The following is an 18,893-nucleotide window of genomic DNA, read 5'->3' as shown; positions in this document are numbered from 1 at the left end:
TAAATACAATAAACGTGGAACAAAAATGCAATAAATAACAAATGCAAATGCAATAGACATATGCATATACCCTCCCCAAACCAAAACGCACAATGCCCTCATTGTGCTCAACAACAAACATCAACAACAACAACAACAAAATTGGGAAGAATATAAACATCTACAAAAGAAATGGAAACTAATGAAAAAGAAATGGAAACTCACTAAAACGGCCTCCCCAAACCAGCCGTAAAAAAGGGGAGGCAGAAAGCTGCTACCGGTCGTCCTCTGGCTCGTACTCGGAACCACTCGCCTCATCGAACCCTGAGTCGTCCTCCTCTTCCTTCTGAGCAGCAGCAGCAGCATCAGCAGGAGTAGATGTCATAGCAGGTGGAGGATATACCCCAACCGAGGGAACAAAGAAGGACGGGTGGGTCCAGGGACCCCGTGGGAGCATCCCTGTCCGAGCAAACTCCTCGTAAACCGGGTACATGGCAAGAGCCATGTCCATCCTGTGCTGATCAAAACTCCTGCACAAGTCACCCAACACACGTGAAACCGCCCTTTGGTCCATGACCGCAAGGATAACAATAGGTGTGAGGGGACGAAAAGTAGCCGGGAAACCCGTGGGAGAAGGAGTGGAGGAGGAGGGGGCCTGTGAAGAGGAGGCGCGAGTTCCTCTCGAGGTGGAAGCAATGGTACTGCTCGCCCTAATAATAAGCCTATAACTAGGCAAGGGCGGGCGAGTCGCCCCCAAAACAGTAGTAAGGGGTAAAATGGGAGGGAGGCCAAGGATATGGATGGGGTCGCAAATGAAAGAATCAATCTTCCACCGACCCCGAGTATCGACCCACTTTACAGATTTGACGTAGTCAAGGTCCATGAAGCGTGTATGAGGGTCGAGAGGAGCCTCCCCTCGAGGGAAGACAAGAACCAAATGGTGGGCTATACGAGTCACCAGCCCACCACAAACAATAGTGGCCAAAGAGGTACCCTCACTTATAGTGTTAAAGTGAGAGGCAGTCAAATAAGCTATGTTATAAATACGGGCTACCCGACTCTCGATGTCCAGGTAGCCTGCCAAGATAGACAATTCAATTGTATTAACATTATTTGACTCTTTGCGGCCAAAGATGGTGTTGCCCATCAGCCGGAAGAAGTAACGAAAAGGGGGTAAGTGGACGGAGGTGCCCTTCCTCTTAGGGGCGTCCAGGTCGGAGATACACGACCACATTACCCTGTGCACATCAGAATATTCCGAGGTGTTACCCTGGAAACAAAGACCCAAATAACCAGCAAAATCAGCTAATGCCAAGGAGTAGGTGACATTAAACAGCCGAAAAGAGATACAAGAGCTACTTTTATTAGCTTCAAAAGAAGCCAGGTCGAAAGCAAAAGAACAGAAAAACTCAAGGGTTAAAGTATGGAAAGTGAACTCAGCCATGTCCACCAATCCCGACATCCATGTCTCATTTAGCAGAGACACAACAGATTCAAGACACCCTAGTTTCTCTAAAGTTGGCTTATGAATAAAACGGGTTGCTTGAACTTTCGTTTTTTTGACCAAGGTAACGTATTTACCTCTCTGAGTAGAGGTAGAGAAAATTACCTGCGGATAGCCAGGTAGACTATCCGTAGTTGCCTCGATCATTAGCGGCGGAACCCGAGACCGTTTAGATGCTCCTTGACTGCTTGTCTGCCCGCGGTCTACTGCTTTCCCTTTTGTCATTTATGCTTCCTACAAAAATTAACAAACTCAACAACTAGCATACCACAATCTTGAATAATGAAAATTAACAAACCCTCAATTACAAACAGAAATCAAACATTAAATTATGGTTTCGAAAAATTTGGGAAAAACGAAATTAGACTCCTCCTAGTTGTTGAGATGGCTCGAAATTAAAAAAAAGTAGGATAGCAAATGCAATTAAAGCACAAATTCGAAAAGAAATTTGCCCTAAATCGATTTTCCCCAAATCGATTTTTTTCGAAACAAGGTGAAAATGCTCGGATTTGGGCATAAAAATTCAGCCAAAATTGAATTTAAAGGACAAAAAGAGAATTAGAAACATACCTTTGATGAGAACTTGGGGATTTGAGCAAGAAAAATCGAAATTAAAGGGTAGATTAGCAAGAAAATCGCGAAAAAGGGGAAGAACTTGGGTTTTTTTTTTCCGATCTAATCAGTTATAATGAATGAATGAAAGAATGAATTAGAACTTTTCTTTTAGTTGCCCTCTGATTTCGCGCTGTGGTCGATCGACTATCAGACCCAGTCGATCGACCAGTCTTCCCCTTTAACAGCTCTCTGACTTTTTCTCTTCAGTCGATCGACTGATGTACTTGGTCGATCGACTACAAGTACTGGCAATTAAGCTCAATTACGTTAAAATTGCTTTTTCCAACTTCAATTTCCCGTCTTTCTCTCATTGACATCCAGCAAATCGCCCTACGCACTATGCATAAAATAATTACCTGCAAACATTCTCAAAGGCGCGCGTCTTTCTATAAAAGAAATTGCTAATTAAAATGAAATAAGCTAAAGCTCCTAATGCAAATTAATTAAATAAAACTGTAAAGTTCCTAATTACATGAAAATTACAAGCCGGGTTGCCTCCCGGTTAGCGCTGGTTTAAGAGGTCCCGCACGACCTTCTTACCTCAATTTGCAGCTTTTAAAAGTGGGTCAAAGTATAGTACTTCGACCTCCCAAACAAATTCGTCTTCACTGTGATAGTGTTTCACGTATTGACCATTCACTTTGAATCGGTCTCCAGATGAGGTTTCCAATTCAACTGATCCGAATTTTGTAACTGCTGTGACCGTATAAGGGCCACTCCACCTGGACTTCAGCTTACCAGGAAATAAACGGATACGAGCATTAAAAAGGAGTACCTTATCACCGACATTGAACTCGCGCTTGATGATCCTCTTGTCATGCCATCGCTTCGTCTTCTCCTTGTAGATCCTAGTATTATCATAGGCCAGCAGCCTAAATTCCTCTAACTCATTCAACTGCGTCATACGTTTCTCACGAGAGAGGTTAGGATCAAAATTCAAATCACAAATAGCCCACCAAGATTTACGTTCCAATTCAACAGGCAAATGACATGTTTTACCATAAATCAATCGGAATGGTGACATCCCAATTGCCGTTTTAAACGGAGTCCTATAAGCCCACAAGACATTATCCAATTTAAGACTCCAATCTTTTCGTGATTTAGAAACAACTTTAGCTAACATTTTGTTTCAATTCTCGGTTAGAAATCTCAACTTGACCACTAGTTTGGGGATGATACCCCAAACCTCTGAAATGTTGGACACCGAATTTAGTCAACATAGCACAAAGTTGTTTTCCTTTAAAATGCATACCTCCGTCGCTAATGACAACCCTAGGGACACCAAAACGAGGGAAGATTATCTTTTTAAACAGCTTAATCACGGCTTTTGCATCGCAATGAGGGGTAACAACAGCTTCTACCCATTTGGATACATAATCTAAAGCTACGAGGATATATTTATTACCTTGACTGCTCGGAAAGGGTCCTTGATAATCAATGCCCCAGACATCAAAAATCTCAACCTCTAGAATGCCTACCTGTGGCATCTCATGTCACTTTGAAATATTCCCCGATCTTTGACAAGCATCGCACTCAGCAACAAAATTCCAACTATCTGCATGCAAAATTGGCCAATAGAAACCAGATTGGAGTACATTAGGCACAGTCCGGGACGGACCATGGTGACCACCATAGGCAGAAGAGTGGCAACCTTCTAGGATATCTTTGACCTCCCATTGAGGCACACATCTCCGGAAAAGACCGTCTGCACATTCTTTGAAAACAAATGGATCATCCCAAAAGTATTGTCTAGCATCATAAGCGAACCGCTTCTTCTGCTGCCACGAAAGCTTGGGTGGTATTTTAACTGTCACTGCAAAATTAGCAAAATCAGCAAACCACAAAGGTGGATAAGACCCTAAATTAGTAATAGCTAATCGACTCTCATCAGGAAAAGAATCATTAATGGGTAACGAATCCTCCCTTCTGTCAGCTACAGACGGGATAAATGGTCAGCCACCACATTCTCTGCACCTTTCTTATCTTTGATCTCCAAATCAAACTCCTTCAAAAAGAGTATCCACCTCAAAAGCCTCGGCTTCGCATCCTTCTTAAGAAAGAGAGTCTTCAGCGCTGCATGGTCAGTATAAACAATAACCTTAGAACCCAACAAATAAGACCAAAATTTTTCTAAGGCAAAAACTACAGCTAGAATCTCCTTCTCATTTGTGTAATAATTAACTTGAACCTCATCCCGAGTTCGGCTCGCATAATATATGGCATTCAAAACTTTATTTTTCCGCTGTCCTAAAACTGCACCAATCGCATAATCGCTGGCATCAAACATAATCTCGAATGGGAGGTCCCAATCAGGCGGCTGAATGATTGGCGCAGAAAATAGAGCGTCCTTTAACCTATTAAAAGCTAAAAGGCACTCATCAATAAACTCAAAAACAGCATCTTTAAGAAGCAATTGTGTAAGCGGTTTAGCAATTTTCGAAAATTCGTTAATGAACCGCCGATAAAAACCAGCATGGCCAAGGAAAGTCCTCACTCCTTTAACATTCATAGGAGGAGGCAGTTGCTCAATCACCTGAACTTTTTCTTTATCAACATGTATGCCCTTATCAGAAATCAAATGTCCCAACACAACTCCCTCATTGACCATGAGCTGAAATTTTTCCCAGTTTAAAACAAGAATAACATCAATACAACGCTGCATGATTTTATCAAGGTTAGCTAAACAACGATCAAAGTCATTACCATAAACTGAGAAATCATCCATAAATACCTCCATAATATATTCTATATAATCAGAAAAAATCCCCATCATGCACCTCTGAAAGGTAGCTAGGACGTTACACAATCCGAAAGGCATTTTGCGGTATGCAAAAACACCTTGTGGACAGGTAAAAGTGGTCTTACTCTGATCATCCAGATGAATAGGGATCTGAAAGAACCCTGAATATCCGTTTAAGAAACAGAAAAATTTATTAGAGGCTAGTCTTTCGGTCATCTGGTCAACAAAAGGGAGGGGGAAATGGTCTTTCTTTGTGGCAGCATTTAACTGTCTGTAGTCAATGCACATCCGCCAACCTGTTACAACTCGAGTTGGTATTAATTCATTTTTCTCATTTTGTACCACAGTGGTCCCTCCTTTATTCGGGACTACCTGAACTGGGCAAACCCACTTGGAGTTGCCAACTGTATCAATAATACCTGCATCGAGTAATTTCATCACGTCAGCCATGACAACCTCCTGCATCTTCGGGTTCAGCTTTCGATGACCCTGTCTGTAGAGCTTGTGACCCTCCTCCAGCTCAATTCTGTGCATACAAATGTCAGGGTTGATGCCCTTAATATCATCCAAAGAGTAACCTAAAGCTTCCCTGTTTTTTTTAAGTACACACATCAAAGCAGAAAGCTGGTTATCGTCAAGCTTAGCACTAACAATAGCTGGGTATTGCTCCGTATCATCTAAAAAAGACATACTTAAGATTAGGAGGAAGTGGCTTACGCTCTGGCACCTTTACCTCTACATCATAGGCAGAATCAGCTTCAATGGTATAGCAAGTGTTTACCAAATTCTCGTTGGCCAGGCTTATGATCATCTCATCTTCTTCCTCTGTGAGCTCGTGGTCTTCCATTACTGCTTCCAAAATATCCAGCTCATCATCATTCTCCGCTGGATTAACTGCACACTCACCTAAACAGGTTTAATCAGCTAAGGGATCCTTGGCTAAGGATTCCCTCCAGTTACAATTAACAGCCCTGTCAACAATATCAACGGAATAACACGTATCATCATCGCGAGTTCGATCGCAGTCTGTGCGAGCAAGACTGAACTCAATTGTGTCATCCCCTACCTCCAAGGTCAAGACTCCGCATTTGACATCTATCACGACCCCAGCCGTATGTAAAAATGGTCTACCTAAGATAATAGGTATCTGACTATCCTCAGCAATGTCTAAAACAACGAAATCGATAGGAATAAAGAACTTACCCACTCGAATGGGTACATCTTCTAAAATTCCTAAGGGTCTCTGAATCGATCTATCTGCCATCTAAAGGGTCATATTGGTCACCTTAAGGTTACCTATATTTAACTTTTCGCACACAGAATATGGCTTAACACTGACACTGGCCCCTAGATCACAAAGAGCTTTCCCAAATTCATGGATACCTATAGTACATGGAATTGAAAAACTACCCGAGTCTTTTAATTTAGCTGGTACGTTGCTTCGTGAAAGAACATTACACTCCTCCGTGAAAGCAGTAATACCAACATCATTAAAAATTTTCTTACGAGTCAAGATATCCTTCATAAACTTAATGTAAGAAGGTACCTAGGTAATTAAATCAGTGAAAGGAATGGTTACCTCAAGATTCTTGACGATATCCAAAACTTACCGAACTTATGCTCCAACATTGTATTCTTTAAATGCTCCGGATACGGGACTGCAACACTTGTCGTAGGGTCGACAATTTTCGTCTTCTCCGAATGTCTAAAGTCTCCGTCAAATCGTCACTGGCTGAGGTTTGTTGCAATTCAATTGACAGATTTTCGTTCAGCACTGGAGACCCAGTCGATCGACCATTGGGCTCGGTCGATCGACCAAATGCACTGGGTTCGAACAGTTTCTGGTCAGAAACTTTTTCGTCAGGAACTTTGGTCGATCGACTGATGTTGTTGGTCGATCGACCACTAACACTGGGTTCAAATAGTTCCTGGTCAGAAACTTTTTCGTCACAGATTCTGGTCGATCGACTGATGTTGTTGGTCGATCGACTACTTTGTCTTGGCAAGAGAGTTCGTTTCGCACTGCAATTTAAATCTGACTTTTCATCATTTTCCGAGTCTTTTCTTGGCTTATCAGGACTGTCATATGAGAGACCACTGCGGAGGTGAATTGCATTAAGTTTCTCGATAGGAACCTCACGATTGCTTGTAGAATTTGCGATTTGGTTAGCCACTAAAATCTCCAACTGCTTCTCGAATTTCCTTGCAGATTCAATCCCAGCTTCTTCTATTTTCGTGACTTGAACCAAAAGAGCTCGGATTATTTCTCTCAATTTCTCGGTCTCATCTGAGTTATGAACAGGAATTTCAATTTTCTTCTCGGAAGCTTTAGAAGTCTCGAGCTTTTCGAGCCGGGCAATAATAGAAGCTATGAGTGTCGCAACGACACTCATTTCATCACTTGGCTTTCGGGAATTTCCACACGAACTCCCATATTCAGCTCTATGAACTGCCATCTTCTCAATAGTGTTCCAACCTTTATTAGACTCCACATTGTTTTGGAACCTACCATTTGCAGCCGCATCAAGGATGACTCTGTAGTCATCGAACAAGACATTATAAAATTGGTTGCAAAGGTACCACTGCTGAAAACCGTGGTGAGGAACAGATCGAACTAGTTTCCTGAAACAGACCCATGCTTCATGTAATTCCTCTTCGGGTCCTTGCTGGAAATTTGTGATTTGACTTCTCAAAGCGTTGGTTTTCACAGGCGGATAATATATTTTGTAGAAAGCCAAAGCTAGAGATTTCCAGTTTGGAACTCCACCTGCTACCTTATCAAGGTAGCGGTACCACTCACGCACTGAATCTTTCAAGGAGTATAGAAATAATGTCTCCTTTACCTCATCTTGGGTCACTCCAGCCGGTACAGATATGGAACAACAATAATCCGTGAAGATCTCCATATGCTTCCCAGGATCTTCGTCTGGTAATCCCCCAAACAGGTTCCGCTCCACTAAAGAGATGTGAGAGGGGCGGATGTCAAAAGTCCCCTGCATAGGAACAGGGAGGCTAAATCCCTGAGGAATATCTTGTACCTTTGGCTGAGAATGATCATATATTGTTGGCATGATTGTAGAAAAATCGGGAGTACTCAAGTCTTCCTCTCGAAATCTTCTTCTAACTGTGCACAAGCAAAAGTAGAAGGAAAAGATAAGCAACGGCCTCAAGGAACCAAAGTTCCTTGAGATAAGAAAAATAAACTAAAAATAAAGCAAACAGAATTACACCGTCTCCCCGACAACGGCGCCAAAATTTGATGCCGTCGTTTTGTATCAAAATTAAATGTATAAACCAAACTAAAACTATAGCTAGTGATAGTAAGGGTCAAACCACAGAGAGACAAGATCAATTCTATTTTCTATTTTTAATCTATTGAGGTAACAATTATGGGGGGGGGGGTTGGTTAGTTGATTCTAAACTAATGACCGGAACTTAAATGAAGTTTAAATTCGAAATTAAACAGCAACTAGGAACTTCGGTTCACCATGGCGTAAGGGTCAGTCAAGCAAAGTCAAGGTCTGTCCAATACCGTCTCAGGATGTCAAATAGGTCCTCTAAGTCCCTATTCGAATTAAGCCTCTCGATCTTTTTCCACCCTAGAATGAAACTAAAATACTTTCGCTTCACTAGCCTTTCTAATTACTTGTAAGAAATTTAACTCCGCTAATCTCTCAATCTAGCAAAGGGGTGAAGTCTCACAGCAGTAAATAAGACCGGTACGGGTTCAACCTAGACTTAAAATCAACTCATGACGCCATGGATTCCCTAATTCCTAGCATAGGAATTTAGCTACGCATGCTTAAGAATATGACAATTGCAAAATTAAAGACATAGAATAAACTTGACATGATTGAATTGGAATTAAAACTAAAGGACTAAAACTAAATTGCTTAAATATAAACTGGTAGAAACTAGAATTAAATTAACAAGAATAAGAAAAGATTGATATTGAATTAAAGCTTACTAAAGAATTCGATGAACAAAGCAATTGATTGAAATCCGTAGTCTCTACTTCTTCGTTCCAAAACTAGATCTAAAACTTCCGTTTTTTAAATAATGAAAAGCATAACCTAAATTATTTATTGCGTCCTACTGATAAACGTTCTGCCCATAAGAGAAATTACAAGTGGGCTTTCAAAGGAATAAAACGTAAAAGAAATCACAGCTTTGAGACTTGGTCGATCAACCAAGTGGCACGGTCGATCGACCACCAAGTACAGTGCAGGCTACACTGTCTCCTCTTCTGAACTCCACGGTCGATAGACTGGGGTCTCTGGTCGATAGACCAGACACGCTGCAGCAGATTCCAGCCTCCAACTTCATGCACGCATTCCGAGACGATCAAGTTCCGAGCTTCTAACTTCATAGTTTCCATAAAATGCCTCCGGGAACAGATAAAGGCTCGATTTAGCTTACTTACGGTCGTTCCTACAATAATGTCATAGGAAATACAAAGTAAACCGTTTCGGGAGAAATAATAGCTTAAAGCTAATAATTACGCATAGAAATACGTGCCAAAAATGCTAATAAAGTGTATAGAATATGCACGTATGAAGTACAACGATTGTTCTTAATGACAAAACAAAAACCGTCCATGTCTAACATAACGATTGAAATAATGTTTTTAGACAGTGTAGGCACATAAAAACAATTATGTAAATACAACTCAAACCCATTAGGCAAAGCTAATACATAAGTTCCTTTGGATTCGACCGCTACTCGAGCTCCATTTCCAAGGCGTAGATCCACATCTTCTTTGCTAAGCCTCTTCACGTCTCTTAACCCCTGTAAATGATTACAAAGGTGAGAACCAAAAGCGGTATCCAGTACCCATGATGTAGTGGACGTATAATTTACATCAGTAGCATAAATCTCTTTAGGAATTTTACCTTTTGGAACGATGATTCCTTCCCTTATATTTCGTAAATATACGGGACAATTCCTAAGCCAATGTCCCATGCCAATTTTTCCCTTTTTGTCCCTTCTTCTTAAACTTTTTGCCCTTTGAAGCAAGAACTTGATTGCTTGAGCTCCCACTAGTTTTGGCATCTTTCTCTTCTAAAGACAAAGATCCTATAGATTTTATGAGGCGGTCTTCCTGAGACCGGCTCACAAGAGATCTTGTAGGAGGTTTAGAAGAAGTGATGAAGTTTAGGTTTCCATGCGAACCAATCCCAAAATGAAGTTCTCTAGTAGTGTCGAAATCATTGTTGAAGCAAACGTCGTCAAAAAACAATGTGGCAAGACTCAATAGTTATCGGTGTAGTAGCATATGATATATTCATTGTAATGAACTACAAGTATGGAGGAAAAGGAAATATTAACATTTGCCTTTTTAATATCATACTTGTAACTAAATTAACAAGATATGAGCATTTATATAGTGACCTCTACCATACTATTATAAATGATTCCAATATCCAAATTCATATCAACTTGGGCACGGTGTGGCTGATGAATCCCTTATTAATATAACTCGGTGGATTAACTCTGTAATAGATTCTACTATTAGAACTCTTGGTCGATAAAATTACATTAACATTTATCTTTAGCCCGGAACACATGCAACTACGGTTACGAATACTTCCGTTGAGCTCAATCCAAATTTCGAATAAATGTGTCCATGATCCAAACCCACATTAACTTGGGCACGGTGTGGCCGATGAAACCCTCATCAACATGAATTCGGTGGATAGACAGTTATCACCCACTTCCCCTACGTAACAAGGTTTGTACCCCGGTGTGGCCGAGTGCACTCCCTCACGAAATGGGTTGTCATGGTTTCTACTTTTTGGTAAGGCTAAGTCTCAATTGTTTATTTTTAGCGAGAGGTCATGTCAATTTATTATCTATCACGTTTTAAGTGAAATAAAGCGATGAACTACCATACTTGTAACTGACACGGTCGATAAACTCGATTAAAATCATAATGCATGTTTTAGTTATGGCGATTTAGCGATGTATGCAACATGTAAATAAAATGCAAAGCATAAATAAAATCCTAGTATGGCCTTCCTAGAATAGTAAATCTAATAAACTATTACAAATTTGGAAACCAACTCCTTTGGTCCCTTGAACTTCGGTCTTGGCACGCATCTCGAGGTAACACCGTCTTTAATGGATCGCCTTCTCGAGTGGCACCGTCTTCAAGGATCTCTGGAATAAATAAATTACATAACAAATTACATAATTTCCTATTATACATTTGTAAGTAAAATAAAAATAAATCTATTAAATTACAAAACGGTGATACGATATCACAATAAATTACAACCAAATCGATATTCCCGTACATTTCGGGTAATATCAATTTAAAACTAAGGCCATACTAAGTAAAATTACATAATTCAAAAATTGCATAAAATTAAAATATCGTATATTAATCGGTTTTTATGGATTTACGTAATTTAACCTTTTAAAATCACAATAATTACATAAATTCATATTTATGTACAAGTTAATTACCCTAACCAACTTAGGACTCAAAATTAGTCTCCACTAACATATTGACAATAATTAACTTATATTTCATACTATTGTTCATAAATGGACTCAAAATACAAAAATTTGTCATAAACTTCAAATTAAATCATAAAATTTCAAATAAATTCAAAATTCAAAATTTAAACTTATGAACATTCTGGAAAAATACCATGACACTCATAATGTTCAAAAACATAGGTCAAAAATTTCGAAAATTATCGAGGAAAACAATGTTACAGTTTATCGGATTTATCAATAATAACCATAAAAATGTCAGAAATTTTATTTTTACTTACTTTTCATTTTTAGATCTGAAATAGGTGATAAAATGCAACATGTGACGTTTTTCATTAGTCATGAAGTATGTTTTAGCAATTTTTACTAATTAAAGTCACTATTTATGTGATTTTTCATCAAAAATTCATAACTCATGCATAATGACTTCATTATAGCCAATTATTTTACACACATCTTGTAAAATTTTATGTGACAACATACTAAATTTCTATGACCAGATTCGAAATATAACTCATATTAACCTATTTTTCCATTTAAATTCGATTTTATCTTGAAAAATCCATATTTCGAGCATAAAAACTCGTAAAATTATGAAAGTTTACAGGTCATCAAAAGATAATATATGTGAAAGCATATCCAAAAACCACTGGAAAAATCGAAGTTTAGCTAATTTTAGTCCAAAAATGACATTTTTATCATAAAATCACATTTTAATGCCATTATTATATAAAATGAACAATAAAAATCCATAAATTAACCAAAATATCCTAAATACATTTTAGGACCAGAAACTTTAACATGCATAATAAATTTTGTGATATATCATAATAAACACAAATTTGTAAGTTTTGTTTGTTAATCGTATAACTCTGAAAAACAATAACCGATTTGATGCAAACAACCTAAGGCTCATGATACCGCTTTTAGAAACCTATATCTCATTATACTCAACATATTCAAATATGTTATAATTAATTTAGTCATAAAATTAATTTAGATCTTATGCATGCAAACATGAATAAGGATAAAGAAGAAATCGTTTTCCTTACATTGAGATTTTGGATATATGGGCACAAATGAGTTCTCCTACTCACTTGTTCTTAAGATTCCTAATATTGGATGAACAAAAGGATTCAAGCTTAGAATCCCTCCCAAGGAATTATACCCAAGATAACCTCTTAAAAGACTAACATTATTAATACTAGAACAATATTAATCTTAATAAAATTGATCCAAAACTATTGTTTTTATCTCTTGTATTTCGGCCAAGAGAGGAAGATTTTGTAGTTTTTATTTCTCTAGATTTTCTTAGAGAGCTTTTCTATTTCTTACACTCTAAATATTGTATGAAGTATGAATGAATAATAAGAGAGAAAAACTCTCTATTAGGCCTTGCAAAAACCGGTGGGAAGGAGGGATGGGGAACCAATGCATGGGCAAGTTTTTCAATCCAAGAAAACATAGGCTTGCATGGCTATAGCTAGGTGTATTTATTTTGTTTCCACTCAAATAATTTAACATAATTTAAACACAATACTCCCTCCATATTTCGGTCCATATTAGATAAAATGGATTCCATTTTATCTTTGTCAATTAATCAATTTGTCACATGTCACAAGTCATGTAAACTTGTCATGTATTTTTAACGTATTAAAAATCAACGCATTAATAAAACACGTCATGTAAAAATCGACTTAGTAATTCACAATTATTTGTACCAAAACGATTTACCAATTATAAATTACAACATCTTGTATTTATAATAAATTATTCATTCAGTTTCAATTGTTTCCGTAAACAATAATATCATCTAAGCAATAAAACAATTCGATTACTTAGACCGTATCTTATTTTAATCAAATAACAATGAGACACGTAAATATTACTTCCAAAATCGTCCGTCAATTTTAAGTAATTTAATTAACCCGTATCGACATACGATCAATTAAATAATCAATTAAGAGTGTTATCCTTTAGGTATGACCTAAGGGGATCAACTGATCACCACCGTTGCACGACAGTAATTTCAAACTCTAGTCAGCCAATCATTACCGATATGTGTTGACCAGTTGACAGTAAAATTTTACTTCCCACATGTATTCTTAAAATGAGACTTAAACATGTGATCATCATGATCGACAGTAGTGATCGCATTATTGTCGGAGGACACATATTCCAACAGTTTCCTGTACCCATTAGCCAACTGTACCTTACTCCAAGTATCTTTCATAGGAATAAAGTGAGCTGACTTAGTCAAACGGTGAACTATCACCCATATCATGTTGTTACCCTTCTGGCTCCTCGGTAAACCTACTATAAAATCCATAGAGATGGATTCTCATTTCCACTCAGGTACCTCAAGAGACTGTATCTTACCTTATGGTCATCGTTGCTCTCCCTTAACTCTCTGACATGTCAAACATCGAGCCACAAACTCAGCTGTTTCCCTCTTCATCCCAGGCCACCGGAAAGTCTTCTTCAAATCTTTATACAACTTGTCACCACGTGGATGTACTGAATACGGTGTGCAATGAGCCTCTGTCATGATTATCTTTTTCAACTCCTCATCATTAGGAACACACCATCTTCTATCAAACCGAACACTCCCATCTGTATGGATAGAGAACCGAGACATTGTCCCTTTCTCTACTCCAGCTCTCTACTCCAGCTCTCTACTCCTCAATCATAGTATCAAGAGCCTGCTTTCTGCGAATATCATCATAAAGGTCTGACTCCATTCTCAAGTCTCCTCTAGCATCCCCTTTTTGTATCACATGTATCCCCATTTTCCCCACATCATCTCCCAACCTCATCAAGGTCATAGTTGTGCATAGAGAATGCACACTCTTTCTCCTCAACGCATCAGCAACAACATTTTCTTTCCCTTCATGGTATATGATATCCATATCATAGTCCCCTATCAGCTCCATCCACCTCCTATGTCTCATGTTTAGTTCCTTTTGTGTAAAGATATACTTGAGAGTCTTATGATCTGAAAACACTTTAAAGGTTGCTCCATAAAGATAGTGCCTCCAAATCTTAAGTGCAAACACAATTGCATCCAACTCTAGATCATGTATTGGATAGTTCTCCTCATAAGGCTTCAATTGCCTAGAAGCATAGGTAATTACTTTCCCATTCTGCATCAACACACATCATAACCCATTCTTCGAAGCATCGGTATATTCCTCAAAGTTCTCACACCCTTCAGGTAAAGCTAAGACTGGAGCTGTGGTCAAACGCTCCTTTAATGTTTAGAACGTTGTCTCACAACGTTCAACCTAACGAAACCTGTTCTCTTTCCTCATCAACGCTATCGTAGGTCTGGCGATCTTTGAAAAGTCTTTCACGAACCGACAGTAGTACGCTGCCAAACCTAAGAAACTTTTGATCTCTGCCACATTCTTCAGTGCTTCCCACTTAGACACTGCCTCTATCTTTGTCGGGTCCACAACTACATTAGCCATAGAAATCACATGCCCTAGAAAGGCAACTTCCTCGAGCCAGAACTCACACATAGACAACTTTGCATACAACTGGTTATCAAGCAAAGTCTGCAACACCAACCTCAAGGGACCCTCATGCTCCTCCTTAGTATTGGAATATACTAAGATATCATCTATGAACACCACCACAAACTGATCCAAAAATTGTTTGAACACCCGGTTCATCAAATTCATAAATATTGCTGGTGCATTAGACAATCCAAACGGCATCACCACGTACTCATAGTGACCATACCTTGATGTAAAAGTTGTCTTTGGTATGTCCTCATCCCGAATCCTCACCTGATGGTAACCTGATCTCAAATCAATCTTGGAAAAGACTCCTACCCCAACCAACTGGTCAAACAGATCATCTATCCTTGGCAAATGATACTTGTTCTTCACTGTAACCCTGTTCAACTCTCTATAATCGATACACAACCTCAAACTCCCATCTTTCGTCTGCACAAACAGAACTGGTGCTCCCCACGAGGATACACTAGGACTAATGTATCCCTTATACATCAAATCATCCAGTTGTTTCTTCAGCTCCTCCAACTCCTTAGGACCAATGCGGTATGGGGCCTTAGAGATTGGTCATATCCCTGGTTTTAGCTCCACACTGAAATCTATCTCCCTCTTTGGTGGCACACCTGCTATCTCCTACGGAAAAACATTTGAAAACTCCCCCACCACTGGTATCTGATCAGCTGTCGAACTCACCTTACTATGGTCTCTTACATGGCATAGAATCAAAGGACACCCCTTCCTCAGATAAGACTTCAATGTCATCGCTGCAATCACTTTGACTTTGGGTTTGACAATAAACCCACGATAAGACACACTAACTCCCTTAGGACCTCTCAAAGAGGCTCTCTTTTGGTGACAATCTATTCTAGCCTTGTACTTACCCAGCCAATCGATACCAACTATCATCTCAAAACCATCCATAGGAAACTCTAACAAATCCACTGTAAGGTCAACCTGCCCAACTATCATAGGTACACCCTTATATAACCTCTTACAAGATACAAACTCACCCGACGGTATAAAACCCTCATCTTTTACAGACTCAAACTCTCTTAAACCCAAAAGCTTAGCTTGACTCGATGATACAGAAGAGTGTGACGCCCTTGAAACAAACAAAACAAAGATAAAAACACCATTAACAAGAAAAGTACCCGTGATCACGTGAGCATCATCCTTAGCCGCTTTCTTGTCAATTATGAATAACTTGCCACTGGTCTTTTGTCCACCTCCCTGGAAAGACTAGCCGAAGTAGACGGCTTGGCAGCCAACCCCTGGTTGTTGTTAGCTGTCGGTTTCTGATAAGCTGTCGGTTTCTGATAAGATTTATCGCCATTGCGGTTAGATCCTCCGTTGTTACTACTCTGACCACCTTGGTTGTTCCATGACCCAGTCGGCCTGTTGCCAGCATAACTCTGAGACAGACCCTGAGAGAAACTCCCCTGTGATGGCCTCTGAAAACCCCTTCCCACAGCACTATTACACTCTTGTCTCTTGTGGCCCATACCGCCACAATTGTAACAAGATATTGTAGGAAATATCGGTATACTTCCCTTTAAATTATAAGGATTATATCGAAATTATTATTATGAATACGAGTCATAAATGAAATAGCATAAACAAAATAGAGAGATTAAGAAATAACTTTCGGTCCTAGCAAATATGACCTTAGAACAATATCGCAATGATATTCTACTATCAGTTGCACCCAAGATGATATGAGATATGCCTTTGTTCTTGCTAGAATCGATCCCCAAAATTCCTTTAATTAATTTAGGGTTTTTTGTGTATTTTGATGAGAGTGTGCTAGGTTAAAATTAAGTTAGAAAAATGATCTCCTACACACTTATTATAACCGAAATAAGAGTGAATAAGGGGGATTTATTTTCTCTCCTTATTTCGTCCAACCCTAACCAAAAATAAGAGGGATTATTCTTCTTATTTTCGGTTTTTTTCACCTACCAAAATAAGGTGATTAAATCTTCTTATTTTTGGTAGTTTACAAAATGTATATAAAGTGTATAATTAGTAAATTGTCATTTAATTTATTCCGTATTAATAAGTCTACACACAACAGCTTACAGTCGAGTTATTAATACCGAGTTGTCATAATTTATTATGACAATCTCGTATAATATATATACTTTAACTATAAATATCGCATATCTATAATTAGCTAATTAAATATAACCGGTTACATTTAATTACGAATTAACAACTTAAGTCGTTCAAGCTAACATTATATACATTAATTAAATATAACATATTATATTCAATTTACGAATTGACAGTTAATTCGTCTCAGCTAATATTATTTAATCGGCATTAAATAATCGTCTCATCAACACGTTGACTAACTGTTTAGTCAATTACATGAACTAACCTTTTAGTCATATAAGGCATCAATGTCATTACATTTCCATAATCACATCTCTCAAACACATCCTTGAGGTGTGACTTTTAGGGACCAGTTGATTACCGCCATCAGTATGATAATAACGTCAAACTTTCTAGCAAGCCAACCGTCATTAGGTAATCGTTAATCAACTGATAAAATATGAAGTATACCCTTGTGAACCTATAAGAGATTTATAAATGTTATCACACTAATTTGTGGAGGACACAAGCTCCAACAGATATAACCCAGCTGCTACAACCACCACCACGCCCACGCCCATGGGAAGCTCCACCAGTAAACCCCGATCCCGATGAGTAAGCCCTCACTTGGTTATGGTTGCCCCTCTTGTAACTGGACTGACCACCACCCTAACTCTTAGCCTTTCTCTTCTCTGCACCTCTCTCCATGTTCTCCTTGACCATTTCGACCAACCTCTCATCTCTCCCTGCTCTCTCATACATTTCCTTAACATCTGTAAGGACCCCAACCGGTACCTTCTCCATTATCTTATAGGTCAAGCCCTTCTCAAATCTCAGCGCTAAGTTCTCCTAGTTCAACCTCATATCCTAAGCATACTTAGACTTCTCATTTAACTTATGATAGTACTCAGCCACTGTCACATCCGGAGTCATCTTGAAATCATCAAACTCCTCCCTTAGCTTACTATAAACATGCTCAGGCACAAACTCTCGGCGCATAACTCTCTTAATCTTACTCCACGGTATAGCTTGTTAAGCCCAAATTAGCCTGGACCGACCTTAGTCTAGCCTGGTATAATTAGGCTGACTGGGGCAACCAAGGTCCAGACAAATCTGACTATTGTTTGACAGGTAAAGAATATTACAGGGTACGTACGCTACTAAACCTTGGAAGAAAGACCTGATGGTAAGGAAGGAAAGCATGGAATGGCCTGGCAGAGTTCTAAGCGGGCCGGACTGAATTGTCAAGCAACATAATGGCTATATAAAAGGAAAATACTCATGTCCTATTTTCATGGAAGACCAAAGTCCAACTCCAAGAACATTTATTCTCACGTACAAGATCGTGCAAAAGAGAACAAAGCCAATGTTTGTTGAGGAAGACTAAGTCATGCGGATTAATAGGAAATGTGCCATATTTTTCAGCTAGCAACTGCCAATGGCCAAGAGGAACGTTGAGCAGCATCCAACGTTAGTATTTGAAGAGTATAAATAGCATTGTCTAGCAATTGTAAAGGGGGACTAATTATTCATGATTGATATACAGTTTTCTTTTTATTTTCTCTAAGAATTTAAGTTTACACACCAAACTTGTAATCAGCCTACCAAAGAAATACAACAACATTAAATTTCCATCTATCTTTCGTTTATATTTTTATTCCTAATTTATAGAACTAGATACCCTTATCACTTAATAATTAAGCCGGATCCTTCCAGGGAAAATCTTTTTAAAACAATTGTCACCCGCCATGGGGCATCTAGTTCATTAACCCTTAAAAAAAATATCTTTATCATCATCCATTTAATATTCACACGATAAAATGGTGGAACTCACCCCAGAACAACTATTACCCGCTGCCTTGGCTAAAATCAAGGAATTGGAAACAATACAAAAAAAAGCAGCCCAAGCAGAGGCCGAGATCACTAGGCTCAAAGAATCAGA

At 38.8% G+C, this 18,893-nt stretch overlaps 1 protein-coding gene across 1 annotated transcript; it reads right to left on the bottom strand.

The window, feature by feature from the left end:
* Positions 1-6,102: 6,102 nt before the first annotated feature.
* LOC141628260 (uncharacterized) lies at positions 6,103-9,207 on the bottom strand. Its single transcript, XM_074441424.1, has 3 exons — positions 9,060-9,207; positions 6,749-7,962; positions 6,103-6,384 (listed from the first exon to the last, which is right to left on the bottom strand). The coding sequence occupies exons 1-3, from the start codon at positions 9,205-9,207 to the stop codon at positions 6,103-6,105; spliced, it is 1,644 nt and encodes a 547-aa protein (XP_074297525.1).
* Positions 9,208-18,893: the final 9,686 nt, after the last annotated feature.

The sequence above is a fragment of the Silene latifolia genome, chromosome Y, assembly GCF_048544455.1.
Source record: "Silene latifolia isolate original U9 population chromosome Y, ASM4854445v1, whole genome shotgun sequence".
NCBI lineage: Eukaryota > Viridiplantae > Streptophyta > Magnoliopsida > Caryophyllales > Caryophyllaceae > Silene > Silene latifolia.
The sequence above is the reverse complement of the archived record's forward strand: the minus strand, read 5'-3'. Positions and strand labels throughout refer to the sequence as shown.